Source organism: Gopherus flavomarginatus, chromosome 3 (genome assembly GCF_025201925.1).
Source record: "Gopherus flavomarginatus isolate rGopFla2 chromosome 3, rGopFla2.mat.asm, whole genome shotgun sequence".
Classification (NCBI taxonomy): Eukaryota; Metazoa; Chordata; order Testudines; family Testudinidae; genus Gopherus; species Gopherus flavomarginatus.
The window spans coordinates 156,105,523-156,131,695 of record NC_066619.1 but is presented as its reverse complement, the minus strand read 5'-3'; the positions used below and the strand labels follow the sequence as shown (position 1 = coordinate 156,131,695).

Below are 26,173 nucleotides of genomic sequence, written 5' to 3'. Positions count from 1 at the left end.
TAACAAATTTGATAAGGTTTTGTGAGTGTTACAGTAAGATGGAGCTGTGCATGGCAGAAAGATTTCTATGAGGAATTTAGGATTTGGGATTTACTAATTGTTACCTGCTAGGCAAGGTTTGGACAAGTAGGTGTGTCAGGGAGCTGACTAGTAGCTTAGTAGCAAAGCTCTCACTTGCTGAGGCTGAGAGCGGTAACACACAATTTTGGGTACCCCAGGAGATCATCCCACCATGCCAGAGAAAAGGATGTTGCAGTAATCAAGTCATGAGGGGATGAGAGCCTGGATAAGTTTTAGCTGTGTGGATGGATAGAAAAGGCCATATCTTAGAGGTGTTCTGCAAAAAAATAAAAAAAATAAAAATAAAATCTGCAATATTTAGACATACTCTGGATGTCTGGATACCTAGAGTTGAAGTGACAGAAGTATAATCCAATAACCTCTTAAATAGCCACTTTTATTCATGCCTTGAAAGTGTTAGCACTGACCAGTAACTTTGGGAACTGAATTTCTTTCCAAGAAATTTTTGTCATAGACTTCAGTGGGCTTTCAATCAGCCCATGACTGTTGATATCTGCCGCCCCTTTGGCTTCTATTTAATCATTTAGGTACTTGTACTTCTGGTTCTGAAATAATATTTTGAAGAGATATTGGACCTGGAAGAGAGAAAGCAAGGATAACTGGAGCAGGGGAGGAAATAACTTGGCTTGGACACTGAAACTGCCTGTTCACTATGCACATAGTGTGTAACAATCTTTCTGATATCATTGTTGTGTCAAGTGGTATTACCATAGCATCTTGAACCCTGCAGGCCAGTGAACCAGGAAAAGTCGGAGACTGAGTATATTTGAGATCTTATAGCTCATCGACAGCACTATTTAAATAATTTTAATACCAGAAGTGATCAGATAATATGGTGATGAGCACAATGTAGGCAGTCAGATAAGTTATAGCTGGTTGACAGATCTTTGTATTTTTGACCGTCTTGGGCAATGGGCTTTTTGGCCTCTTCTTCCATGGGTTATGTTTTCCTTTTGGAAATTGTTGGAGGAATGGATGGTCAGTGATTGTGAGCCTGTTGAAGGATAGAGAATGAAACTTCTGCCCTTCGTAAGGATTCCACAGAATTCATTTGCTGAGGGAGGAACAATGGCATTCAGAGGAGGAACAGTCTCCAGAAGTTTTTTCTTCATCTTCTACATCACCAGATGATTCAGTTTTCAGAGTGTTGGAGAGCTTTTCACAAATAAGCTGAATAAGTTGACCCAATTTTAGGGGAACATACCTTTTTATTCCTCAGTTCAAATCAAGCCTCCTGCGTGAGTTGACATTCCTGAACAAAGGGAAAAGAAATGAGTCACCCTCCCTATTAATGTAGAGTATCCAGAACCTGAGAGAGAGATGGGCTCACTCTGTTTCACTGCCAATGTGTCCCTAAAGATGGGGTTGCATTTTTTTCCCAGCACCCTGTCCTAACTTCCCGTTTAGATTCTGGAGCTTTGTAGTTTGAAACCACTCCAGACCCTGATGTCCTTTGTTCATCTCTTAATCTTTGCTATGTGTAATTCCACATCTTGATAATGAAAAGGCACAGGAAATACTGCAGGGGCAGATCTAGATAAGAATATTTTCAGTACAATGTGCACCCTTCTGGGTTGCTGAGATTGTCAGATAGGTTCACTATGTGTGGTGGCTGCACACTTTCATTGTTAGACTTTACAGATGTACCTTTATACAAAGGCTTGCTTGAAAGAATATGATCTGATCAAACTGCTTGACACCTTGAAAATATTGCACGTGGTCTTCAGTGGGGGTGTAAGTAGAAAAGTCAGTTCTGAATCCTGCTCAGCTTCTGACATTTTTAGAGGCTTTTTTGGATTCCAGATGGACTCTTGTTTGTCTGCTTCAAGAGAGATTTAATCTTTAGGAGGCAATGCTAGCTGTGAGGTGTCGAAGCAGCCATTTGATGAAATTTTTCTTATGGATTACTGGGACTGGTGGCTTCAAGCACTGTTGTGAGGGTTTGCTTGCATGCACTTTAGAATAGAGTTAACTCACTTTGCACCTGAGAAATTCAGACTTGCTATAGTCCCTGCTCAGAATATCAAAGATTCACTTCTGAGGTGATACCTTCTGCGGTCTTTTTCTCTCCACAGATTGTTAATGCTTACCGACCTCCTATACTGGGGATTGGCAGAGGGAATGTATGAAAGAGAAAGTTCTCAAAATATATTTACTAAGATTTTCAAAAGAAACTGGTGATTCTGGGTGAATGAGTGTTTGGGCATCCAATTTGAAATACCTGAAAGAGACCCGATCCTTTAAAAGTTCCTGCAGATGCATTTTTGCTTGCACAGTGTCCAGGTAATAATTTGTGTTTACCCTGTTGTGCCTGGATGGAAAATCATGATTTAACAATTAGGTCTGTGTCAGGAGACAGTGGCTGGCCCTATGAAGGACACCTGGAAAAATTCAGAGGCCAGTTAAGAATTGAAATAGGATATGTTTCCCACACAGGAGTCAAAGGGAGGCTTTCCAGATTAAAACACGAAGCTCAGCAGGTGACTGTGTCTGTTCCTCCCTCCATAGGGAGTTCATCCGATTTGACATCTGTTTAATCAGATGTATTATGAAGGGTCTTGTGTTTCTGACAGTGAAATAAATATTTGGATATTGGAGAGAGTGAGCAAGATATGAGGGCAGGAAGGAGATAATTTAGTTTGGACACAGCACGTGCATATTCATCACATATATAGTGATGTAACTGCTTTGCTTCTGTCATTACTTATGACAAGTTGTGATGAAAATCTGGCTCTTCTGAATAAGTGATTTCTTGTGTGGTGGATGCAGTTGGATCAGTCACCAGGAGAGGATTGGGGCAGCTGGAAGGGGAGATGGGAGGCCACATCATCCAAGTGAAAATTTCATTTTGCACTTTCCAAACAGCTGTTACAAGTTTCAGTTCAATACTAAGTTTGGCAGTGGAGCAAAGTGTCTGATGGATCTAATTCTGAAGCAGTACAGCAATGAAATGAAATGAAAGAAAGAAGAGTTGAAACTGCTAGAGGTCAGTTGAAGGGATCTGATAGAGATTATTGCAGTTTGCACTGGGAATTTTAATGATTGTCAAGCTTCTTTACTTTCCTAGGAGAGCTAGTCAGTTCAAAAGGATGAGTGAATTCCTCAGTTTGCTCCAACTTGTGGAATTCAGCATCCCTGCAGAAGTGAGATGGTTTGGTTCGGTATCTGGTGGGGAGTGTATTTGCCAGGAAATGACACCAGCAACTGTATTTTGTAAGTCAATGGAATCAAAAGAAAAAGGGACTGAAGAGGAAGCAAGAAGGAAAGAAAAAGAACGGATAAAAGGAAAACCTACTGAGAGAGGGAATAGTAGTAAAAATTTTAAAAATTCTAAGAATGATCTACCCTCTCTTGTTTAGGAGGAGAATTGTTATTTGAGAGTTTCTGGTTTCAGTATCAGAAATAAAATCCCTAAGACCCCTAACGAGTATTCATGCCTGCAAAGGGATCTCTCAGGACAACCCCTTTGGAAAAAGAATTTCTTTCCTACAACATTTTCTTAATTTTTTTCTCATTAACTTGGCATTAAAATATCTGAATCACAACCATTTCAAACCAATGGACAGACTCCCATGGACTTCCAGGAAGTTCTCTAAAGCTCTAACCGTTATGGACCGCAACCAGATTGTCTTATATTTAATCCTATTTATTATTTAGGTTTGTGTTTTTGATTCTGAAATATACATCTGGATATTGGACTTGAGAGAGCGAGAGACCAAGGTATGATGGGGGCAGAGAGGAGACAGTTTGACTCTGACACTACAATTGCATATTCATCACTCATACTATGATATACTGATATTACTCTTGTCATTGGTTATGTCAAGCTGGGGTGCCTAGCAACCACAGCATAGTATTTTGAATCCTCCATCCAGTGAAGCAGGGCTGGCTAGACCCATAGAGCATATTGGAGACGAGAATGCTTTGAGAGTGTTATTTTAATAGTTTCAGTACCAGAAGTGCCCAGGCACCATGGTGAGGAGGACAGTGTGCAATGTAGGTCAAAAGAGAGACACAGAGATGGACAAGTAATAGTTGTATGATAAGGGAGGAAAGGAGTGATGGATGGATAGAGTTTTTTTCTTTGTATACCGTGGTAGTTTTGGCCAATTTGCACATAGATTTCTTTGGACTTTTATTCTTAAGATGCTGGATGAATGGATAGGTTGTATGAGTCTAAGCCTGTTTCAATCTAAGTGTTCAAGGGTAGAGAGTGAAACTTCTCCCCCTCCTGAAGATACTGTACGATACCTTTTGCTGTGTAATGAGCTCTGGAACTCAGTAGAGGAATATTCTCAAGAAGTTTACTTTATCATACATGTTACTAGGTGATTCAGTTCTGATATTATCTTCTCCTTCTGTTTCTTATGGAGATTCTGGAACCCGTAAGAAAGTTATGGGCTCACTCTCTTTCAGCACCATCTGTCCTTTAGGAAGAAGAAACATTTACATAGCTTCGAACATTTGCAGTTGTTTTCCAGCATCGTGTTCAAGACTGCATTATGTTCTCTGGAGTTTTGAGAATTTGAAACCACTCCAGAATCCAATGCTCTTTGCCTATTCCTTGCTTTATGCAATGAAATAATCCACATCTTGGTTATAAAAAGGTTGGGAAGCAAGGACCATTTTCAACATAAAGTAATCCTTTCTGGGCTGGTGGCATCCTCAAGAAGATTCACCAAGTGTCTGACATTGATGTCTACACACCATCATTGCCAGATTTCACAGATATAACTTTGAGATAATTGGCCTAAATGAACAGCAGACAATTCAACTGTGCTCCTCATCCTCCAACTATCGTACTCCATCTTCAACATGGTGTAGTTGAGGCTAAAAGTGGGAGAGTTGCATCTGAATCCTACTGAGCTTCTGCCATTTTTTAGGGGCTCTTGTGGAGTCTAGAAGGGCCCTTGCTTATTTGCTTCAAAAGAGGTTATTGGATCTCTAGAAGGCAGTGTTGGCTGTGAGATATCAAAATAGCAGTTTAATGAGATTTTTCTTATGGGTCCTGGGACTGGTGACTTCAAGCACTTTTGTGATAATGTGAGGGGTTGTATGTGTCCAGTTCCAGAGTGAGTCAATTCATCTAAGAGGCCATCAATTCAGTCTAGATATTGTCCTGAGACCTGCTCAGATAATAGTTTCACGCCTGATGAGGGTGCAGTGATTCTCATTCACGTCACAAGATTGCTGATGCTCAGTAAAACATTCATAAGTTACCTAATTTACAAAATATTCATGATGTTTGACTCAAAATCTGGTGAGGACTTTTAACCCCTCAGTTTGGAGGAGATGGAAAAGAGACAATGAACCTCTTCCTTATAGAGACCTCGGCAGTTAATAATGGTTAGGGCTTTTTCCACAATCCCTCCACTGAGCTTCTCTTTTCATAATACAAAAAAGTCTATCTCCCTCATTGTGAGGAACTTGCTTCCACTCCCTTTGCGCTAATTTGACACTTCCTCTTGCAGATTTTAACATCTTGAGACCAGATTTGCAAAAGTGTATAGCTTACATTTGTATGAAAACTTGAAGACCAGATTTACAAAATACTGTATATCTGTAAATGACTCCTGAGCCCTTTTAAATGTCTCACCAAAAGTATCACACTAGGAACTAATCCGTGCTAAGCACTTTTGAAAACATGGCCCCAATTATGCATCTTGAGAAACTGAAAATCTAATTTAGAGCTATTTTGAAAATCTAGCATTTTCTATGTTCTGTGCAGTACCTGCAACCACCAGGAGAGAACTGTGACAGCTAGAAGGAGAGATGGAAGGCTGCATTGTTACAGAGAATATATTACTTGAAATCTAGAAATGGCTAATATGTGTTCTAGTTGGTCACCAACTGTGCCAGTGCAGAAGGCTTCTGTTTTGAAAGTTGCAGAGCATTTCTATCCATACAAGTGAAGGAAAAGAGGAAAGCAGAAGAAATAAAGGTCACTAGAAGGGAGCTAATAGAGACAACTGCAATTCGCAACTGGAATTTCAATGATTTGAGGATTCTCTCTCTCTCTGGAATTCACAGCTCTGTGAGAGTTTAAAGATTGGAAACAACTTTCAGTTCTAATCAGTTCAAAGGGAGGAGTAACATTCACTTATTCCACCAAACCTGTGCTAAAAACGGAGCTAAGCATTATAATAGAGAAAACACTACTAATTTATTCTCCTTCAGCTATTTAGTGAACAAAATCTCATTCCCACCAGAAAATGTGAAGGGAAAATTATTCAGCTAATCTGTGAGAAAAATGCATTTTTCAGTGATTTTATTTGCAGAAAACAGTAAGTGCAGCTCTTTCGCCCACTGCTGTAGTTAACATCTTCCCTTCAAATACATTATAAGACCAATGACTTTTGAAAGAGCTTACACCATTACATCACTCCTATTTTCATTTACGTGTAGGAAACAGAATGTCTACCTCCAATAAGAAACTAAGCAACTCAAAGGGAGCAGTGAAGCTCTCCACTGCCTCCTGCAGTTATCAGCTTCTTGGAAAGAGGAGCATGGCCCCTTCAATCAGCAAAACCGGTTTGGGAGAGCTACCGCAGGAGATTAGAGCCGTAAAATAGTAAGTCAATCTAAAAACTCCTCAAGTCTTTGCCTAAGTGTCTCTTTAAAGGTGATTGACGAGACACTAATGGGCCCTGGAGATTGGTCCTTCGTATCTGGTTAGGACTTGCCCAGGCACTTAGGATGGAGTTGCTTAAGGCTGAAATCAGCCCACTTGGACAATCCTGGGCAGGAGGTGGTATGTTAGAAAATCATGGCTTCAGTTCAATGCGAGGTTTGTATTTTGAAGGAGAAAAGGTCTATCCCATAAAAGCAAGCTGAGAAAATTCTGAGACCGGTAAGACTTGAAAGAGGGCACATTTACCACATGGGTCAAATGGCATTTTTCCAACTAGGAATAAGGAGCTGGGCATGAGGCAGTGTTCCTCATCCCCACTTGGAGACTGACAGTCATGTTGGGAACTACATGCAGCATTCCACAGCTGATCTTTTAACTAAAGTGTAGGAAAGAGTTTACGCTGTTCTATGGAAGGAATTAAGCAACTCAAAGGGAGAAGTGACTCTGGCACTTGTTAGCATCTCGGAATGAAGAATGTGGCCCCTTCAATCAGCGGGAAAGGCTAATGGCGGTGAAAAGGGGAGATGGGAGGCTGCATCATCGCAAGTAGAAATTTCCTTTGACCTTTTGAAAAAGGGCTTCCAACTGTTTCAATCAAAACTCAAGAGGAGGAAAACATCTGATGGACTTTTTGTTTTTGAGGCAGCACAACACTCAAGTGGAAGGAAAGGAATGTTCAACCGACAGCTGCAGATTGAAAGATCTAGTGGAGCCTGCTGCAACTTGCAGTGTTATTTATAGGATTGTAGGTTTATTCTTTCCCTCTGTGCCACTGAACAGATCTGTGGGAGCTCGAAGCCTGGCAACCAGCTTCAGGAAAGCTAGTTCTTGTGTGAGAGGAGTGAGGTTGCTTTTCCAGGTGTGGATTTCAGCACGTGAGTGGAATTAAGGGCTCAAGCCAAAAGCTGGTGAGGAGTGGAATGGGTAGATAGCACGATGGAAGGTCGATGTTTTGCAGTGGATGGAAGGAAATGAAAGAAAAGAGAGAGAATAGGAAAAGAGAAGAAAGCATAGATGTAAAAGTGAAGAAATGAAATGAGAGGGGTTGAAAATCAGGGAATTAGTGTGTGTGGGGGAAGCATTTGAAAAGAACTAGAAGGGAGAAAAGAAAGTAAGACTTACTGGAGCATTGGAGGAAACTGTCTTGTTTGGGAATTCCAGTTGGGGACAAGGAGCCCCTTTCCTATAGAGTTCTGTAGTACATTCCTCAAGTCTTTGTCTAAATGTCTCTTCTAATGTGACTGAGGAGACACTGATGGGCTCTGGAGACTGGTCCTTGGTGTCCAGTTAGGCCTTGCACATAACTTCATGCACTTTGGATAGAGTCACTTCAGGTTGAAAATGAACCCAGTTGGGAATTCCTGGGCAGATGGTATTGGACCATCCTTTTGTCCTGTGGATGTTTTAAGAAGCTCGACTTTCTGTGCTTCCATTCTTGCAGAGAAAGAAAATAATGGCTTCAAAGTAAGGTTTGTATTTGGAAGGAGAAATGGTCTGTCCTGTGAAAGGGAGCTGAGACAATTCCAAGACCAAAACAGATTTGAAAGAGGGCACATTTACCACATTGGGGGCAAATGGCATTTTTCCAACTAAGAATAAGGAGCTGGGCATTAGGCAATGTTTCTCCTTCCCATTTGTAGACAGGAAGACTATCAAGTTGGGAGCAGATTGCAGCATTCCACAGCTGATCTGATTTCATTGGCTGAAAGAGTCTATTTTGTTCCATGGAAGGAGCTAAGCAACTCAGAGGGAGAAGTGAAGCTCCCCATTGCTTTGTGCACTTCTTAGAATACTGGTCTATCAGAAGGTGAGTCTTTGTGTGGCTTACAGCGGAGACCAGACAATGCATGATCACATGTGGTTATTTCCTCAGTTTCCAAAGGGCTTCTATTGGTTTTGATATAATATCAACAAGAGGAAAGGTTTTGATGGGCTCTTCTAATGTGGCTCCAGAACATTTAAATTGAAATACAAAAAATTATTAAAGTGACAGAAGCCAATTGAAGGATCTGGTGGGGTCTGTTGCTGCTTGTACTCAGGATTTGTAATGACTATGGGATCTGGAAGATTTTGCATCTGCACAAGTAGACTGATAGATTATGTAATTTTGAGAGTTGAAATAATTCAGAGAAAGGGTTAAGAGGACTGCAAAACCAGTACAGGCCATTTGAGGTGTCTGATTGACACTAGTGCAATTTGCAGTATGAATCGTAATGCTTGTGAAGTTTCTTTGTCTTTCCCTGTGGTACTGAGTTCTTCTGTGGGGGTTGGGGGGCAAAACAACAGACTAAGGACTTGTCTACACCACCCGCTGGATTGGCAGACAGCGATCGATCCAGCGGGGGTTGATTTATCGTGTCTAGCGGAATCGATGGGAGAGCGTCAGCTGTCAACTTATCGCAGCGAAGACACCACGGTAAGTAGATCTAAGTACATCAACTTCAGCTATGCTATTCAGGTAGCTGAAGTTGCGTATCTTAGATGGACCCCACGCGGTAGTGTAGACAAGCCCTTAGGAGAGTCATTCATTTCAATGAGGAGTATTGATATTTCCCTGTTATACCCAACTTGCGGCATTTAGTTTTTTTTTCAGGAAATGGTGATAAGTGATACATGGAATGGCTGGAATTTTAAGTGGCAGTCACAGTTTTTCTGTGGAAAGAAGAAAACGAAAAGAAAAGTGATGGGACACTAGATAGGGACGTCTGTGATTTACTACAGAGCATTTTTTCCCAGGTGTCTGGCTGGTGGGACTTGTCCACATGGTCAGGGTCTAACTGATCGTCAAGTATGAGGTCGGGAAGGAATTTTCCCCTGGATCAGATTGGCAGAGACCCTGAGGGTTTTTCGCCTTGCTCTGCAGCATGGGGCATGGGTCACTTGCAGGTTTAAACTAGTGTAAATGATGGATTTTCAGTAATTTGAAGTCTTTAAACTATGATTTGAGGACTTCAGTAACTCAGCCAGAGGGGTCTATTATAGGAGTGGGTGGATGAGGTTCTGTGGCCTGCAGTGTGAGTGGTCAGATTATCATGATGATCCCTTTTGACCTTTAAAGTCTATAAAAATATAGATAAGAGGAGAAAGAAAGGATGATGGAAGGAAAAAAATCCCAGATTTCAATATTAAAAAAACAAACAAATTTTTAGAAGAATTTTATATGAAAAAGAAAGAAAGACATAGTGGGACTGTCCAGGAATCAGTCTCTTGTCTGGGATTCACAGATCGGGACGAGGAAGTAGTAATTTGTGGAGGTGAGTAACCCCACTTAAATTCCTGAAGTCTGTTTCTACATAGTTCTTGTAAAATGACTGAGGAGACACTGATAGCCTTTGGAGTTTAGCTAGATATGAGGTAATTATTTTTAATTTAATGCTGAACAACCATAACATTATTGCTAATTTAATGGGAAATAATTACGGTATAACTGAACTTTTCGATAACACTGTGTGTGTCCAACTCTAAGGCCTTGGCTACACTGGCGCTTTACAGCGCTGCAACTTTCTCACTCAGGGGTGTGAAAAAAACACCCCCCTGAGCGCAGCAAGTTACAGCGCTGTAAAGCGCCAGTGTAAACATTGCCCCAGCGCTGTAAGCTGTGCTCCCAGCACTGTAAGCTAATCCCCACGGGGGTGGGGGGCGGTGGAGTACCTGCAGCACTGGGAGATCTCTCTCCCAGCGCTGGCGCCGCGACCACACTCGCACTTCAAAGCGCTGCCGCGGGAGCGCTCCCACAGCAGCGCTTTGAAGTTGCAAGTGTAGCCATACCCTAAGACATCTTTCTTCAAAGCACTGACTCCAGAGTGATTCGGGTGCTTCATGTGTGTCATGAAGAATTAAATAAATTGAAAGCTTGTATCAAAAAGTAACCAAAATGTTATTTATTAGCAAAAAAAAAAAAAAGATATTGTGACGTACTGCATGAAAAAAACACCATTAACGCCATAACAAATAGAGTGATATTCAAAATACATAAATTATAATGAGATTCAAGAAAACAGGTTGACAGCACCACAAGTGATATATTCAGATCATATCAGACGGTCTTCACAGGGGGGTACAATGCACAGTAAAATAAGTGAAGGATATAAAAACATATGCACACACAAGGTCAGAAAAATGCAGTCATATGTAAGCCTGTCTCAATATTATTATTTCTCAGGAGCAGAAATATATAATGTCCCCAGTGTCGTCAGGTTAAAACAGTTGTACAAATATGGAGTACTGTAACATTGCACTGTAGCTCTGTTTTTATTTATACAGCACCATAATACAAGAGAAAATGAACTTCCAAGGTTTTATTTGTACTAATTTCAACACTTTAAAAAGTACAGTAGGATTTATAATGCATTAACAAGCAAACTGCAGAAGCTGAGACTATGTGGGTGCTATGTGGGTGCAGAAGCTGAGACTATGAAATACTATCCATGTTCTTTGATCAACATATATATAACACAGCTGACAATTGTGAATAAAATGATTAAGTCACAAATCCAAAGCTTCAACACTTTCATTTTAAGTGTACGTCTAACAGATCGGATATTGACAATCAAAGTGAGATGAAGGAACACCCCAAATTTTGCAGGCTTTTTAATTTTTCCATAGGCATGTCACTATTGTGAGGTTGTCATAATTAATCTGCCGGGGGTAGTTCCTGTATTTATTTGTGAACATTACACAGGAGGGATCCCAGGTTCTATTATTACACAGTGTTGTGTGAAATCAGATGGCTCTGCTGCTGCTTTATGCCTCTCAGCTTCTATAAACATATGCATAAAACTCCCATTTAACACTAGGATAGATCTGGTGCTAGGCACTGAGCAACTCCGTGCTGTTCAGGACACAAAGCAGACAGTCCTTGCCATGCAGAGCTTACAGTCTAAAACAATCACCAATGGGAGCAGTCTGCATGCATCACAGGGAGAACAGACACCACTTAAATATTTAAGCTGAATAATCAGATCTCACCTGCACTCAGAAAGCGTGCATTACATATTCTATTTACACATATTATCCAGTTGCTGTTGAATCTGTGGGAAAACAAACAAACACTCCCTGGCCAAATGCCTAATAGACCCAGAAAAGTAATATCAGATCTTTGACAATCCAAAATATTGATTGTTTAGGTATGTCTGTGTGCCCTTGGTATGAGTATGTAGTGGTGAACCAAGTGCCTGAGCTACCGGAAACAAACCTGAAATGGTGCCACATCAGGAAATACAATAATAGAGATGGGGGACACAGCTAAAGGAATCACAGTCACACTTCATAGTGCTGTTCCATTTATAAACAGTTTGAAAAGGGTTAATACATGAGCAGTGATGTTATAAGCCTGTTGCATCCATAAGATATAGCTGTTTATCAGCACATCAGTAGAATGTGTCAAATGATTATAAGCAAACTCTTGGCCTCTATAACAATTGATTAACCATTGTAGCCTAGTGGCTAGTGAACTGTCCCGAGACTCAGGAGACTATTCCTGGCTCTGCCATTGGGGTCTGCTGGGTCATGTTGGGCAAGTCAATTCTTTTCTCTATTTCCCCATCTATAAAAAGGTATAATGAAACTGACCTCCATTATTATTTACTAAAACAGCTATTGATTTGTAAACTATTTATAAATGGAACCTTACTATAAAGTGTGAATGGAATCATTAGGCACCAGAGTTGCAGTTGCTCTACTGTGGTCAGAACAAGTTTTAGATTTTGTTGTCCCTCCATTTTGAAAAAGAATATATTTTAAAATGAAGAGAACCTTCTTAAAAACTAAGACATATGTTGTTCTGTAGGTTTTTGTAATGACGTGTGAAACCTAAAACTCTAAAATTTGTGGGCAATAGAGAATACAAGCTGCTTTATTTCCAGTTTGCACAAAGCTGGAATTCAAAGCCTGGGGGATGAGAGTGTGTTGCAGACTTCATGCATTTTACAGTGCACACAGGAGCGTAAAGGTTAGTGATGAGTTCGGAAATCAGCGGAGATAAGGCAATATTGTTTAATAAATAACAGGCACTATTTTCTAGTGCATCATGCAGTAGAGCAACTGTTCCATTTGTACGGTATGTGATTGAAGGTCAGAGGAGAAAATGTTTGATATCTCATCAAAATCAAATATCAGTTTGGAATAATGCTAAGAGGTTCATCAATGTCTGTACAGAACCATGAAAATGTAACACACTACAGTACAAAAGTGCTCAGATCATTGTAAGCAAAAGTTAGAACATTTCAACTGCTTATCCTTATCAATGGTTCTCACCCTTTTCAATACTAGGACTCTCCTCCCATATAGCTGGGATTTAGCTAGGACTCCGTCCCATTTGACAATATTGTGACTCACAACCAACTGTCTCCAACCCTCAAGTTGACAACTCCCTCATCTAGACAGCTCCAAATAGTTCTTTGTATTGACTTTGTGGAGTGTTCTCAATGAAAGGTGTTTCAATCTTATAACATAGCAGAGAAATCTGCTGCTGCTACTGACTGAGAGACCAAACAGATGATTTTGGGTTCCAAGCTTCACTGAGTTGGAAGGATACGTGGTGGGATTGGTGGTTCAAAGAGTCAGAGTGAAGTCAATGGGAGTTTTGCCACTGACTTCAATGGGACCAGGATTTCACCCTAAATCTCCAGGACAGAGAATAATAGAAGATTCACACTCATTTGTGAGTGAAAATCACTCTAGTGCAGAAGGTCCTGGGCACAACTTAACTCCCCTTTAATATGGGGCTTAAGTGATACCTGCTACTATGTGTGGGCCCTCTGCCTGGGGTGATTTTCTCGAAGAGCATTTCACTTCTATGCAGAGGTGAAAGTAAGCCGGTATGGTCCGGTATGGCGTACTGGCAAGAGCCAGTACGCCGTGCTGGACCACATCGACTTCTACGGCAGGGATTGAAAGGGCTCAGAATTCCCTGCTGCTGTGGGCAGCCCAGAGCTCTTTGAATCCTGGCTGCGGCTCCGGCAGCCAGGCTGGGGCCGGGATTTAAAGAGCTCAGAGCTCTCCACGGCTGCGGGCAGCCCAGAGCCCTTTAAATCCCGGCCACGGCTGAGATTTAAAGAGCTCAGAGCTCCCCGCCACTGCAGGCAGCCCAGAGCCCTTTGAATCCCGTCTGCGGCTCTGGCGGCCGGGCCGGGGCTGGGATTTAAAGGGCTCAAAGCTCCCCGCGGCTGCGGGCAGCCCAGAGCCCTTTGAATCCTGTCCATGGCTGGGATTTAAAGGGCTCAGAGCTCCCCACCGCTGTGGGCAACCCAGAGCTCTTTGAATCCCAGCCATGGCTCTGGCGGCCGGGCTGGGGCCAGAATTTAAAGGGCTCCGGGCTTCTCTCAGTGGCAGGAACTCTGGGCCCTTTAAATCCCTGCCCCAGCCCCGCAAAGCTCGGGGTTCCCCCTGGTAGCCAGAGCCCCAGGCCCTTTAATTTGCCCCTGAGCCCCAGGGGGCTCCCAGCCACCTCTGCAGCTGGGAGCCCCTGGTTGATTTAAAGGCTCTGGGTCTCCCAGCCACAGCTGGTCCCCCAAGGCCTTTAAATCTTGAGAGGCCACGCCTCTTCCAGATGAGGCCACGCCCCCCCTCAGGACTCCAGCAGTGCCGGTAAGTCCTGTAAGTTACTTTCACCACTGCTCCCATGCAGATCATCCATTGAGAAGATACTGGCATTAGTTTCAGAACTGGCTGTGTGCGCCTGTATGCTTGACCAAAACTGTCATGTTCTCATGATGTCTTCCAGCAAAAAAGAAGAGCAAAGGAAAGCAGTATCAAGCGGAATTGAATAGATTCCAGCTCTTCTAAGGATCTTTGCTAAGGATACTGCACTGGCCTATTGATCTTCCAGCATTATTAAACCCCATTAGAATGAACTGTTCTTATTAGAATCACTGTAGAGCTTACGTAAATATTTGCCTGCCAGGAGTGCTGTTATGAAAGCGGTACAGCGTAAAATAGAACTGAATGTTGGTAGAGATACCACATGAAAGTTTCAATGTTTTCTGCCCTGGGTGTGTCACACAATCCTGCTTTGAATGAGGTAGCTCAGTTGTGAGTTAAAGCATGGGAGGATGCATTGCTGTCCACCACTCAAAGCTATATTCTTCCCTTTTCCACCAGATTATAAAAATACCAGTAAATTTTTATTTTATTTTTTACAATTTATAAAAAGCTTTTACAAAAAAATGTGCACTCTCAAACTTCCGTTCCATCATGTAAATTGTTGTGAACTTTGACCTCTAAGTTCACTTGTTTGACCTTAGCACCTTTGACCTTGTAGGCACCCTCATTGTCACTTAATATATTGATATTCCTCACAGTGCAGTATTGTCTGTTTACGTTCTTCTCTGCCCTTTCTGTGTTTTTCTTGGGTACTTCTATCTTGGTGTTGAGAGGATATTCCTCCATGATATCTTTGGCAGGCTTTTTCTTCTTCTTCTGCTTTCGACATTTCCGGGTTATGAAGCAAACTAACAGGAACACAAGCAGCAGCAGCATGATGGCAGCAAATGCACTTCCTATGGAAGCCCCTGTTTGTGATAAGGAAGCAGACACTACTGCTTCCTGAACCTCCAGGCTCAGCGATTTCATGTTGGTGCCATTCTTGACTTGGTCACCTTCATTGTCATAGATCAACGAGTCATCCAGAATCAGTCTGCCATTGTTGTCCACCAGGTCCCTGCGGCTGCGTTTCAGGTAGTGAGTGAGAGACCGTTGAACACGGGGCCCTGCAATGGTTTCTGGGCCAATTATATAGATCACCTGAAGGTACCATTGGTGTCCAGCTTCCACCTTTATGACAGAACATACACACAAGAGACTTTACTCTGGGACTTTAGCTAAAGTGATGCTAGAATTCTGTTCAAAGCAGATGGAAATGGGCAAAGTGCTACTCTATAAGCCAGGGTCAAGTGCATGTTATAGGTGCCTGTCTGTGCCTGATTTACAGATGATATAGGTCTGTTACAGTCCTCCTCGGGGAGCTTTAGCTCAAGCAGTAGCAGCTCATAGTTTTAGCTGTGGAGGTCCCCGTTCAGTTCTCCATGCATTGACCACGATGGAAGCGATCACACTATCACATAGTTTGGTGACCAACAGCACTATATTAACAATTTGAGCTGACCAAAAAATGGGGGCAAATATTGCCCAAAATATTGTGTCAATATTTTGTTTCACTGTTAATCATTTTTAAATGTTCTGTCCAGTTCTAGAAATATTAACAATAATATATAGCTGGTTGGATTTTTTTAATTTCATTTTTTAATGACATTTTGTGTCAACATTATTTGTCTGACCCCACAAAATTCATATTTTTTCCCATTTTTAACTTCTGAAAGTTTGACAGTTTTTAATTTTTTTCAAAAATCAATCAACATTTCACTTTTTTTTGAAAAGAACAATAAAATTGTTTTTATAAATTTGTTTACTGTTTTGGACCAGCTCTGATAACTAATGATGATAATACTAGTAAATTATTCATAAATAATAACTATTTTAAAAGAGACTCTTTGCTGAATGGCTTGGAGAACTGTCATTAAATATTTAATTACAAATATATTTTAAAAACTAAATACAGCGCTGTCTTAGGAAAGGTCAAACAAATAAATCCATTCTGGGAGTTGGTGGGGAGCTGAACTGAATTTCTGATCTCCAGTTTATGTGCTGGAGTTCATCTGAACAGTATTCATTGTCTAATTTTAAGGTCTGATCCTGAAGAGTGCTGGGGAGCCCTAAATCCAAATGGAGTTCAATGGGAAAATGTGGGAAAAGTGTAGGGGAGGGGAAGATAATACATTCTCCCATCTAATGCCTCTTGTTCCAACATATGATGATTTTAAGGTGAGCTGAGATGGATCTCAGGGAAGAACAAGTTCCTTGTCCGAGAGCCCACCATGGCAAAGGTGTGATCATGTGCTAAGGAGCTGAATCAACGTGCACTAGAGTTAATAAGAACCTTCAAATTGATTAACATGCAGCTCCTGTAAAACCCATTGATAGATAGCTTCCTTCATGTAGCTGTTGATAATGTAGGTCTCACCTATATTCTAGACTTGCCCATTAAGTCATATCTTGCTAGGTAACTGTGCAGAGACAGCACCCACCTTCTAGGAACTCCACCTTTATAACTGAGTGGTTTGATCCAGGGAGAACTGCTAAGTAGTCTAAATTCCTACTGACTTCAGGATCAGTTAAAGGGACTCAGCACATTTACAGGTTGAACATGAAGGCCCTGGGCTGGAGTTCTGAAATCCACTTCCTACCTGAAGATTAGCGTTAAAGGAAGTGAATATGAGCTGGGTTCAACGAGACTCTGCATGGATACAGAGACTTGTGCTAGTGGATCCCAGTAAAGAATTAGAGCCCTAAATTGTTGAAGAGTGTTTCTGGTACTAGGAAATATGTGCTGAATTTGTCCACAGAAAATTAGATAAGACTGCAAGGCTTGCCTTAGTGTGTGTTGGACTTCTATACATGCAGGGTCAGGCCTAGAGTCTGTAAAGCACAAAGTATCTTGGACTGTCTGTATAACAAAGTTTGTTTTGTGGTATTGTGCATCTCATGCAACATACCTTGTAGAGAGCATCCACTTTCATAGTAAATCCATCCACTCCTGGCATGCTGCTCACCAAGTGGAAATCAGACAATTCAGAGACAAAGTGGGCATCAAAAGGTACATCGTGGAAATACTTATCAGTTACTTCAGGTTGGTTTCGGTCCTGGAATTTACAGAAAGCAATATGTACTGAAGAAATGGGACCACATACTATGGGTGACACATACATTAGTAACAAATTAGCAACCAACAGCTACATGACAACTGAGATTTGTCAAAGTTGACTTTTTGGTTAATGTGTTATAGGAAGCAGCAAAAGGACACAAGAAGAGCATCTCTCACTCATGTCTTTGTGCCTCCTTCCATGCTGACCCAGCACAGCCCTCTTCCACTCCCTTCTTGTGCACCTAACGGCCATCCTCTCGAGTCAAAAGCTTCCTTAAAACACATTCCTTCCTTAACTCCTGGTGCTAATCCAAAGACATAAGTGTCCCTATTCCTAATTTTTTTCCTTTCATTTTTTCCCTAAGAGAAATTTAAACCAGTTTTTTTCATAAATTATCCAGTTGCCATTATTTTCCCCAGAGAGAGACTTCTGTGCTCCTGTTAGAATCCTGCTACTCTCCCAGTTTCTTACTTCAGTTTCCCTTCTTCCTGCAAAGACCAAGCCACAGCCAACAATTCCCTGCTGAACTAGACTCGGGAGGACTTCACTAAAAAGGACATCATCAAGCGGTGCTCAATCACAGAAATGAACAGTGAGGCCCTAATACAATGTTGAGATCCATGCGGGTATGTGTCTGGGGCTCAATAAATCAGCCACAGCCACCTGAGGCTAAGCAGGTCACCTCTGCAGATCTCTCAGAGGGGAAGCAAGAATCCAGGTCCAAGAATAATGCCCTACATCTCTCAGTCAAAAGTCAAACCCAAGGCCATGTAAGTGGTTGTACAAAGTGCCAACTCCTAGGACTTAGGAAAGAATCATTTTTAATATAGTGCATTTCACAGCATAGGAAAGACACCTCTACCCAGATATAATGCTGTCCTCGGGAGCCAAAAAAATCTTACTGCATTGTAGGTGAAACAGCGTTATATCGAACTTGCTTTGATCCGCTGGAGTGCGCAGCCCCCTCCCACCCCAAGCACTGCTTTACTACGTTATATCCGAATTCGTGTTATAGCGGGTTGCATTATATTGGAGTAGAGGTGTAATTATAATTGTAATTTGATTTACAACATTTGATATTTTGTTTGTAATAGAACATCCCTAGATTAGGTTTATTAAACTAAACACCCCAGCGCTGAGCGTAACCAGCCTAATACATAGATGCATGAAAATTTACTCAGAATACTAAGGGTGCCTTTTATTATGCTGCTGAATGGTAGCATGGCTGCCATCCAGGACCCTGGTAAATGTTATTTTCAAAGCCTGCACTTAGCGTTAAACATGTTATGTGCACTAGTCACCATTTCATACAATGAAAGAGGTTTTTGTTAAATTGATGAGTAAATGTCCTTCTATATGCTGAGGGGGCTGCTGTTACAAATATTTTTATATAACCGTACATTCAAAATGAGGTACAAATCACAAGGACTTTCTTCAATTTTTCCTAGTCCTCAGACTAATGGGAAGGTGTCTGAATAAGGAGTGAGGAAATGATGGGTAAGGTCCACAGGATTTGGACTTATATTTAATATACTATACAACCCCATGCTCCTGCCTTTCACACAGCTGTGCAGTAAGATGCTACTTGCTTTAGGAACATGTAAGAAAAAGTGAGATATAAACAGCATCATAGGCAAATATTTCAGTGAAAGTACACAGAAATAAAGGTGTGTCTACCCTACAGATGAGAACCTCACTCCTGCACCAGCCCACTTATGCTGCATAAAGGGGCTAGAGTGGCATAAAAGAGCCCGAAAGGCCTTGTATCCAGCCAAGGGAGGATTCCCCAAGTGCTAGCACTGAGGCACACAGGTGTAAGGCTGCCTCCATGTAGTATGCTGAAAACTGAAGTGTGCAGCTCAGGCTAGCAATCCTACTACAAACCTGCCTGATCCCTGGGTACATACTCGGGTGGCTAGCCTGATCTGCCACAATCACACTGCTATAGTCTGTCTGCCTGCACTGGGAACCATGCTGCAAACTTGGAGACAAAAAAGCCTGGTGTAGACAAGGCCTGAGGAGAGCGATTGAGCAGACTAAAAAATGTGAGCTATGGCTCAAACAAACAGCCTGGGTTTAAAAGTTACAGGGTGTCTGTGAAGAAGAGAAAGTTAATTTAATGCTCATGAAAGATGCTGGATCAACAATCCTAGAACATGAGGTTGTTTTATACACAGAACGTGCACAGTGTAGACAACAGTTGGACAAGCTTGCCCTCCTGTCCAGTCAGGGCCTGTCTACACTAGGAAAATGTGATGCCATTTCGCAAACACGTTAGCTAAACACAGGAACTGTAGTGTTACTCACGACAAGCTAAAGTGTGTTTCAACGTCACTGCCTTTGTCTAAACAAGGTGCTGTTTAAAACATGCTATTTAAAAGATGTTAGCTATAGAACTTGCTAAATGGCTCATTTTCCTCATCTGGAATGGGCCTTATCAAGTCTCACCCTTGACCTGGGTTAGAAAGTAGTTTCGTCTCCATCTCCATTCAGTAATTTTGTGATTGAACTGTGTCTTTGAGATTTGCTCAACCTCACTGTCTTTCCATGGAATTTTATCAGACCAAAGGCAGTATCAGAAATACAAAGTGTTCCTGTCATGGATTCTCACACAGTTTAGCAGAGATGGTTTCAGAATCTGCCCTGACATTACTACTCACAACTCTACAGCTGCCACAATTCCGTGTCACAATTTTGTCCAGTGTACAACTTACCAGTAGCAGAAATCTGTGTTTTAGGTGCTTGTTGGGTTGAATACAGCCATACTGTGGCCCCTCATTATAGATTGTTCCAGTAGGGTCAAAGAAAGGCACGTAACCATCCTTGCCAGTACAGAGATAGACTTTTTCCAGCTGCAGTTTGTAGGCAGCATTTAGATTTTGTTCAGGATTCCAAAGCACACGGCCATATAGGATTTGACCTGAGAAGGTTGAGAGAATAATAGTCATATTTGTATTCATGGGAGGAAGAGGAGTAATTCAGAAAGATTAAAGAGACCACCTACACAGCCAAATCAACCAGGTTGGGGAATAGTATTATGACAGGGTTTAGAGTTGCCTATGTAGATTGTGCCATATTGTGGTATGACTGTATTATACAACAGTTATAATCATGGTCTGACAGGATTGTAGCATGATTCTGTAACATAGCGTGCTCACATAGGCAAGATGAATCTCCGCTATCACATCATTTCTCTTACACAATAATAGAGGCTGCACAGATGGACGCTTTAGCTAAAGTAAATTAACAAGGTGAAGGAAAAGGTCTTACCCTTTGAAAAAGCTCCTTTGTAATCCATTTCTGCCAAAGACATTTCAGATTTAGTGGGATCCATCAAAAATACTTTCTCATTGTTACAGAGCTGAAACTCTGTGTTCAGAGAGTATACGACAGGAACTGGGCGGTTTGTCTGCTGGAAGGCAATTGGGATCAAAAATCTAAATTTGGGAGGAGAAGAAAAGACAGTTACCTTTTCTGTAACTGGTGTTCTTCGAGATGTGTTGCTCATGTCCATTCCATATTAGGTGTGTGTGCTCGTCACATGCACCGGTGTCAGAAGTTTTTCCCTCAGCAGTATCTGTAGGGAACTAGCTCTGGCACTCCCTGGAGTGGCGCCTGCATGGCGTGGTATAAGGGGAACCGCCAGCTCCCTCAATCCTCTGTTCCTTCTTGCCAGAAACTCCGACAGTGGGGAAGGAGGCCGGGTCATGGAATGGACATGAGCAACACATCTCGAAGAACACCAGTTACGGAAAAGGTAACTGTCTTTTCTTCTTCAAGTGCTTGCTCATGTCCATTCCATATTAGGTGACTCCAAAGCAGTACCCCTGGAGATGCGTAGGAGTTCACGGGCCACAGGTAAGAGATCATGGGCAATCATGATAACCTGTGCCTGGTCTCTCTTTATCTTTGCCAGGGCCCTGCTGATGAGTGGAATCGGAGGGAAGGCGTACGTCAGGGCTGAATCCCCACTCTGGCACTTTGAATGCAGAAAGGGGGGGCCCGCAAGGATTCTAAAAATTAATACTTGCCATTCCAGGCTTGTATTAAACTCCCAAAGTTACAGCTTTTCTCTGACCTTGGCTTGGTAAATGCTGCTACCACCCAAATGCAAAAAAAACCCTTGGGTCCAGGAAGGAGCACTTGGGAATGCCTCCTTGTAGGGTACCCTCAAGCCCTTTCACCCCTGCTCTGGGGAAGAGCCGAGAAAGGTAACAAAGGAAATTAGCAATTGCCACCACCTAATTAAACAACATAGGTACAAACTTCTTAGGACACCAAAAATCCAATCCTGTAAATTTTATTAAAAAGAAAGAAAATATATTTGGAACTTAGGCTTTTACTAGATAAATTCCAAAAATTAAGCACCCAAAATAGCTTTTTGGGGGGGTTCAACTTAAAGGTTACAAGCAAACAAAAGCATCTGGAGTTAGCACAGAGGAGATCCCCAAGCCAAAATAAAAAAATAAACTTGATCGCGTCTACCTAAACATTCCCTATCCCAATGAGTCCTTCCTCCCTCCGATTTATCATAGCGTACACCAGGCTCCCTGACCACGACAGCAGGAAGATATCGGAGAGGGAGTCCTTGCTAAGACCTGGTCGAGAACAAAACTGGTGGCATTTCCTGTTCTGTCTGGTAGTGAACAGCAGGGGCGGTTTCAGGCCCCAGCACGCCAATCACATGCTTGGGGCGGCAAGCCGCAGGGGGCGCTCTGCCAGTGCTGTGAGGGTGGCAGGCAGGCTGCCCTTGGTGGCTTGCCTGCGGAGGGTCCGCTGGTCCCGCGACTTCAGAGGACGTGCCTGCGGGAGGTCTGCTGAAGCCGCGGGGACCAGCGGACCCTCCGCAGGCAAACCGCTGGAGGCAGCCTGCCTGCCGTGCTTGGGGCAGCAAAATCCCTAGAGCCGCCCCTGGTGAACAGGTCCACTTGGGGAGTTCCCCATTTTTGGAAGATCATGTAGGCTACCTCTGTATGGTGCAACCACTCATGGTGAGAGGAGAAATACCTGCTGAGCTGGTCTGCCAGCATATTACTGATGCCAGGAAGGTGACAAGCTTCCTGGTGGATTTCGTGGCTGATGCAGAAGACCCACAGATGGAGTGCCTCCTGACAGAGAGCTGACGAGCATGCTCCCACTTGCCTGTTGATGTAGAACATCGAGGCTGTGTTGTCCGTCAGGACTCATACCACCTTGACTGACAGGTGGGGCAAGAAGACTCCACATGCCAGCTGGACTGCTCGGAGCTCTTTGATGTTTATGTATAACCACGCCTCCTCCGGGCTCCACATCCCCTGTGTCTGGAGGTTGCCGAGATGTGCCCCCAAGCCAAGGTCCGAGGTGTCTGACACCAACTTGATGGAGTGAGGGGGGCTGTCAAATGGAACCCCTTCCAGGACTGTCCAGCTGTCAGTCCACCATCACAGTGAGGTAAGTATCGCCTGGGGAATGGTAACGATCTTCTCTAGGGAGTCTTGGGACTGGGAACAGACTGTCACCAGCCATTGTTGCAGGGGCTGCATCTGGAGTCTGGCATGGCGGACCATGTAAGCGCATGCTGTCATATGGCCCAGCAGGTGCAGGCAGACCCTGGCTCTAGGCAGAGGAAGAGCAGCAAGAGGGAATGCTGAGACTTCTGCGATGAGGTTTGCCATTGTGTGGAATCTTTCCAGTGGCAGGAACACTCTGGCGCAGGTTGAGTCAAGGACCACTCCAACAAACTTTATCCTCTGCACTGGCACTAACGTTGACTTTTTGTTGTTCACTAGTAAGCCCAGAGAGCAGCACGGGGCTTGAAGCACCATCCCTTTGGACTTCAGATTTGGAGCCGCCCTTGACGAGCCAGTCATTGAGATACGGGTGGAGCTGGATACCCCGATGCCTGAGATAAGCCACCGCCGATAGGCACTTGGTAAACACTCTCAGTGCTGTCGCCAGGCTGAACGGAAGGACCATAAACTGGTAGTGGTAGGGCCCCACCATAAACCAGAGGAAGTGTCTGTGTCCTCGAAAGATCGCTATGTGGAAGTATGTGTCCTTCAAGTCGAGGGCAGCATACCAGTCTCTCGGATCCAGGGAGGAGATAATAGAAGCGAGAGAGACCATGTGGAACTTTAGCTTCTGTAGATACTTATTGAGGTCTCGCAAGTCCAGGATGGCCAGCAGACTGTCTTTAGCCTTTGGGATTAAAAAGGACTGGGAATAGAACTCCTTGTTCCTGTACTTGAGAGGAAATTCCTCCACCGCACCCAGCTGTAGCAATCCCTTTACCTCCTGTGCGAGGAGACTCTCGTGAGAAGGGTCTCTGAAGAGGGACGGCAAAGGCAGATGTGAAGGGGGTGGGGGAGAAAGGAACTGGAGAGTTTAATCCCCTTCCACTGTGCTGAGGACCCAACGGTCCAAAGTTATAATGGTCCATGTCGGGAGGAAAGGGGAAAGGCGGTTGAAGAACACTGGGAAAGATGGATCCAGGGAATAATCTGGTAGGTCGCCCTCGGACATAACCCTCAAAATGACTGTTTGGCCCTCTGCTTATTACATTGACTGTGCCGAGAGTAGAAGTGGGTGGCTCGGCCGGCACTTGTAACCCTTGGCTTGTTTATGGGGCTGGTCCTGCTGAGGCTGGCTCCCTTGGCCCTCACGCTGCTGTGGTTTGAACTGCTTATGTGCCGGGGCTGGGACGTAGAGACCCAGGAGTTTTCAGGTTGGTGCGGGAGACCTTGAAGCCATGCAACTTGCTGTCTGTTTGCTCGGTAAATAGGGCCCTGCCGTCGAAGGGCAGATTCTGCAATGACTGCTAGGCCTCGGTGGACAACCCAGAGAGGTGTAGCCAAGAAACTCTCCGCATGGAGATAGCGGAAGCCGTGGTGCGGGCAGCAGCGTCTGCAGCTCTGAAGCTGCCTGGAGGGTCACCATGGCTGCAGTTGTGCTCTCATTGAGGATCACTCGGATCTCCCTGGAAGCCTTGGGAAGTGACCATTCAAACTTGGCCATAGCTTGCCACATATTAAAGTCATATCGGCCAAGGAAGGCTTGGTGGTTGGCCACTCTCAGCTGAAGGCTGGAAGACGAATAAACCTTACGTCCAATGAGATCAAGCGTTTCTCGACTCTTCATTTTTGGGGTTGGCCCCAGGTTGTCCTTGCCTCTCCTTGTGGTTAACTGCCAAAAGGGCGAACTCCTTCTTGGAGACAGGCGATGATGGCCCAGTGATTGGCGGTCTCTGGTGACTGATCGGTCCCAGGACCTGTCCTGGGCCCTTGGAGATGGTCAGGGCCGGTCCCAGAGTTCTTGTCGGGTGGCGCATGCCTCAGAGGGTCTGCGCCAATCTACCAGCGAGGTACACCACTAGTCTCTTGATCAGTGCTCCCGGTGCGGGGACCGAAGAGGGCTCCGCTGAGCCTGCCTCTCCAGTCCTGAGGCATGATGGCTTTGGGTGGGTGAACAGTGGCAGGACATCCCTCTCGATGTGGATTGGTACTGCTGAGGCTGGGACACACACACAGGTCCCAACGTGGGTTTTCCCCAAGACTGAGGTACCATGGGAGCCAATGTGGGCGGCACTGGGAACATCAGACTCTCCTGAGCCGCTTGAAGAGCTTTGGATGTCGACGGCACTTGAAGCTGGCCAGGGCCTGCACTGCTATCCAGGGTCGCAGGCGAAGCATGGGTTGAGCTGCATTGCTCGACTTAAACTGGGGCCTTATTTCCTGAAGGGAGTGTTGAGCTGCCTGGCATGAGTCATGACTCATCCCCCAGCCCTCTCCTGTCCCTTATGGTAGGTAGGTAGATCTTCCCCTCCCAGTCTTTTTTGGCTTCTTCCCCAGAGCCGTGGAGTGGGACCAGTGCCGGGTCATGGATGGCACCGGCGGAGCACTGCGCAAGAAGGCCATGGTGCTCAGTGCAGAGTAGAACCGCTGCTCCATTGCCAGAGTGAGTGCCGACTCCATTAGGAGCACTTTCAGATGGATATCTCACTTCTTCGTCCTAGGTTTAAAGGACTTGCAGATACGGCACTTGTCACTTCTGTGCCCTTCACCTAAGCACCTTAGGCAGCTGGTATGTGGATTGGTGACAGGCATAACCCATTTGCAGCAATTGCAGGGCTTAAAGCTTGGGGACCAGGGCATGCCTCATTCCCCAACTGAGTCCTGTTTGGGACTCACGAAAAGTTATGAACTACTACTAAGGGTAACTAAGAAACCACTAACTATATACAACTATACTACAGGTTTTCAAAGTTCACAAGAACAGAAAACGAAACAATGCTAGTCAAAGCAGCAGATGTTCCAGCACCATCACTGGTGGCAAGAAGGAAATGAGGGTGGGGGGAGCTGGTCACACCCATTATACTGCACCATATGGGCGCCACGTCAGGGGATGGGCTCTGGAGCCCCCTAAGGATATTGCTGAGGACAAAACTTCCGGCACCGGTGCATGTGGCAAGCACACACACCTAATATGGAATGGACACGAACAAGCACTCAAAGAAGAAAAGAAGGAAATGCAGCTTGGACTTGTCCACACACATAAGTTATGCCCCTGTAAACATACCCAGATAGTTAAATTGGTACACACCATCCTAGAATGGACACAGTTCTATTGATGTAAAGGTATTTATGCTGGTTTAGCTTATTACCATCTACACTAGAGTGAAAATCGCACCCTCTAACCAACACAGTTCTACAAAATCTGTGTGTAGACTAGACCTTAGATCTCTATCTTCCCCTGAGCTGCAGTGGTCTAAGTCATCGTTTTCCTC

The 26,173-nt window shown here is 43.8% G+C and overlaps 1 protein-coding gene across 1 annotated transcript in view; it reads right to left on the bottom strand.

The window, feature by feature from the left end:
- Positions 1-13,906: 13,906 nt before the first annotated feature.
- FRAS1 (Fraser extracellular matrix complex subunit 1) overlaps positions 13,907-26,173 on the bottom strand; it is a 319,392-nt gene continuing 307,125 nt past the window's right edge. The window contains exons 72-75 of the mRNA XM_050945248.1: positions 20,683-20,849; positions 20,127-20,332; positions 17,263-17,409; positions 13,907-15,484 (exon numbers count right to left, since the gene is read on the bottom strand). Of these exons, the coding sequence (XP_050801205.1) occupies positions 14,888-15,484; positions 17,263-17,409; positions 20,127-20,332; positions 20,683-20,849 (1,117 nt within the window). The 3' untranslated portion in view covers positions 13,907-14,887. The remainder of the gene's footprint in view (positions 15,485-17,262; positions 17,410-20,126; positions 20,333-20,682; positions 20,850-26,173) is intronic.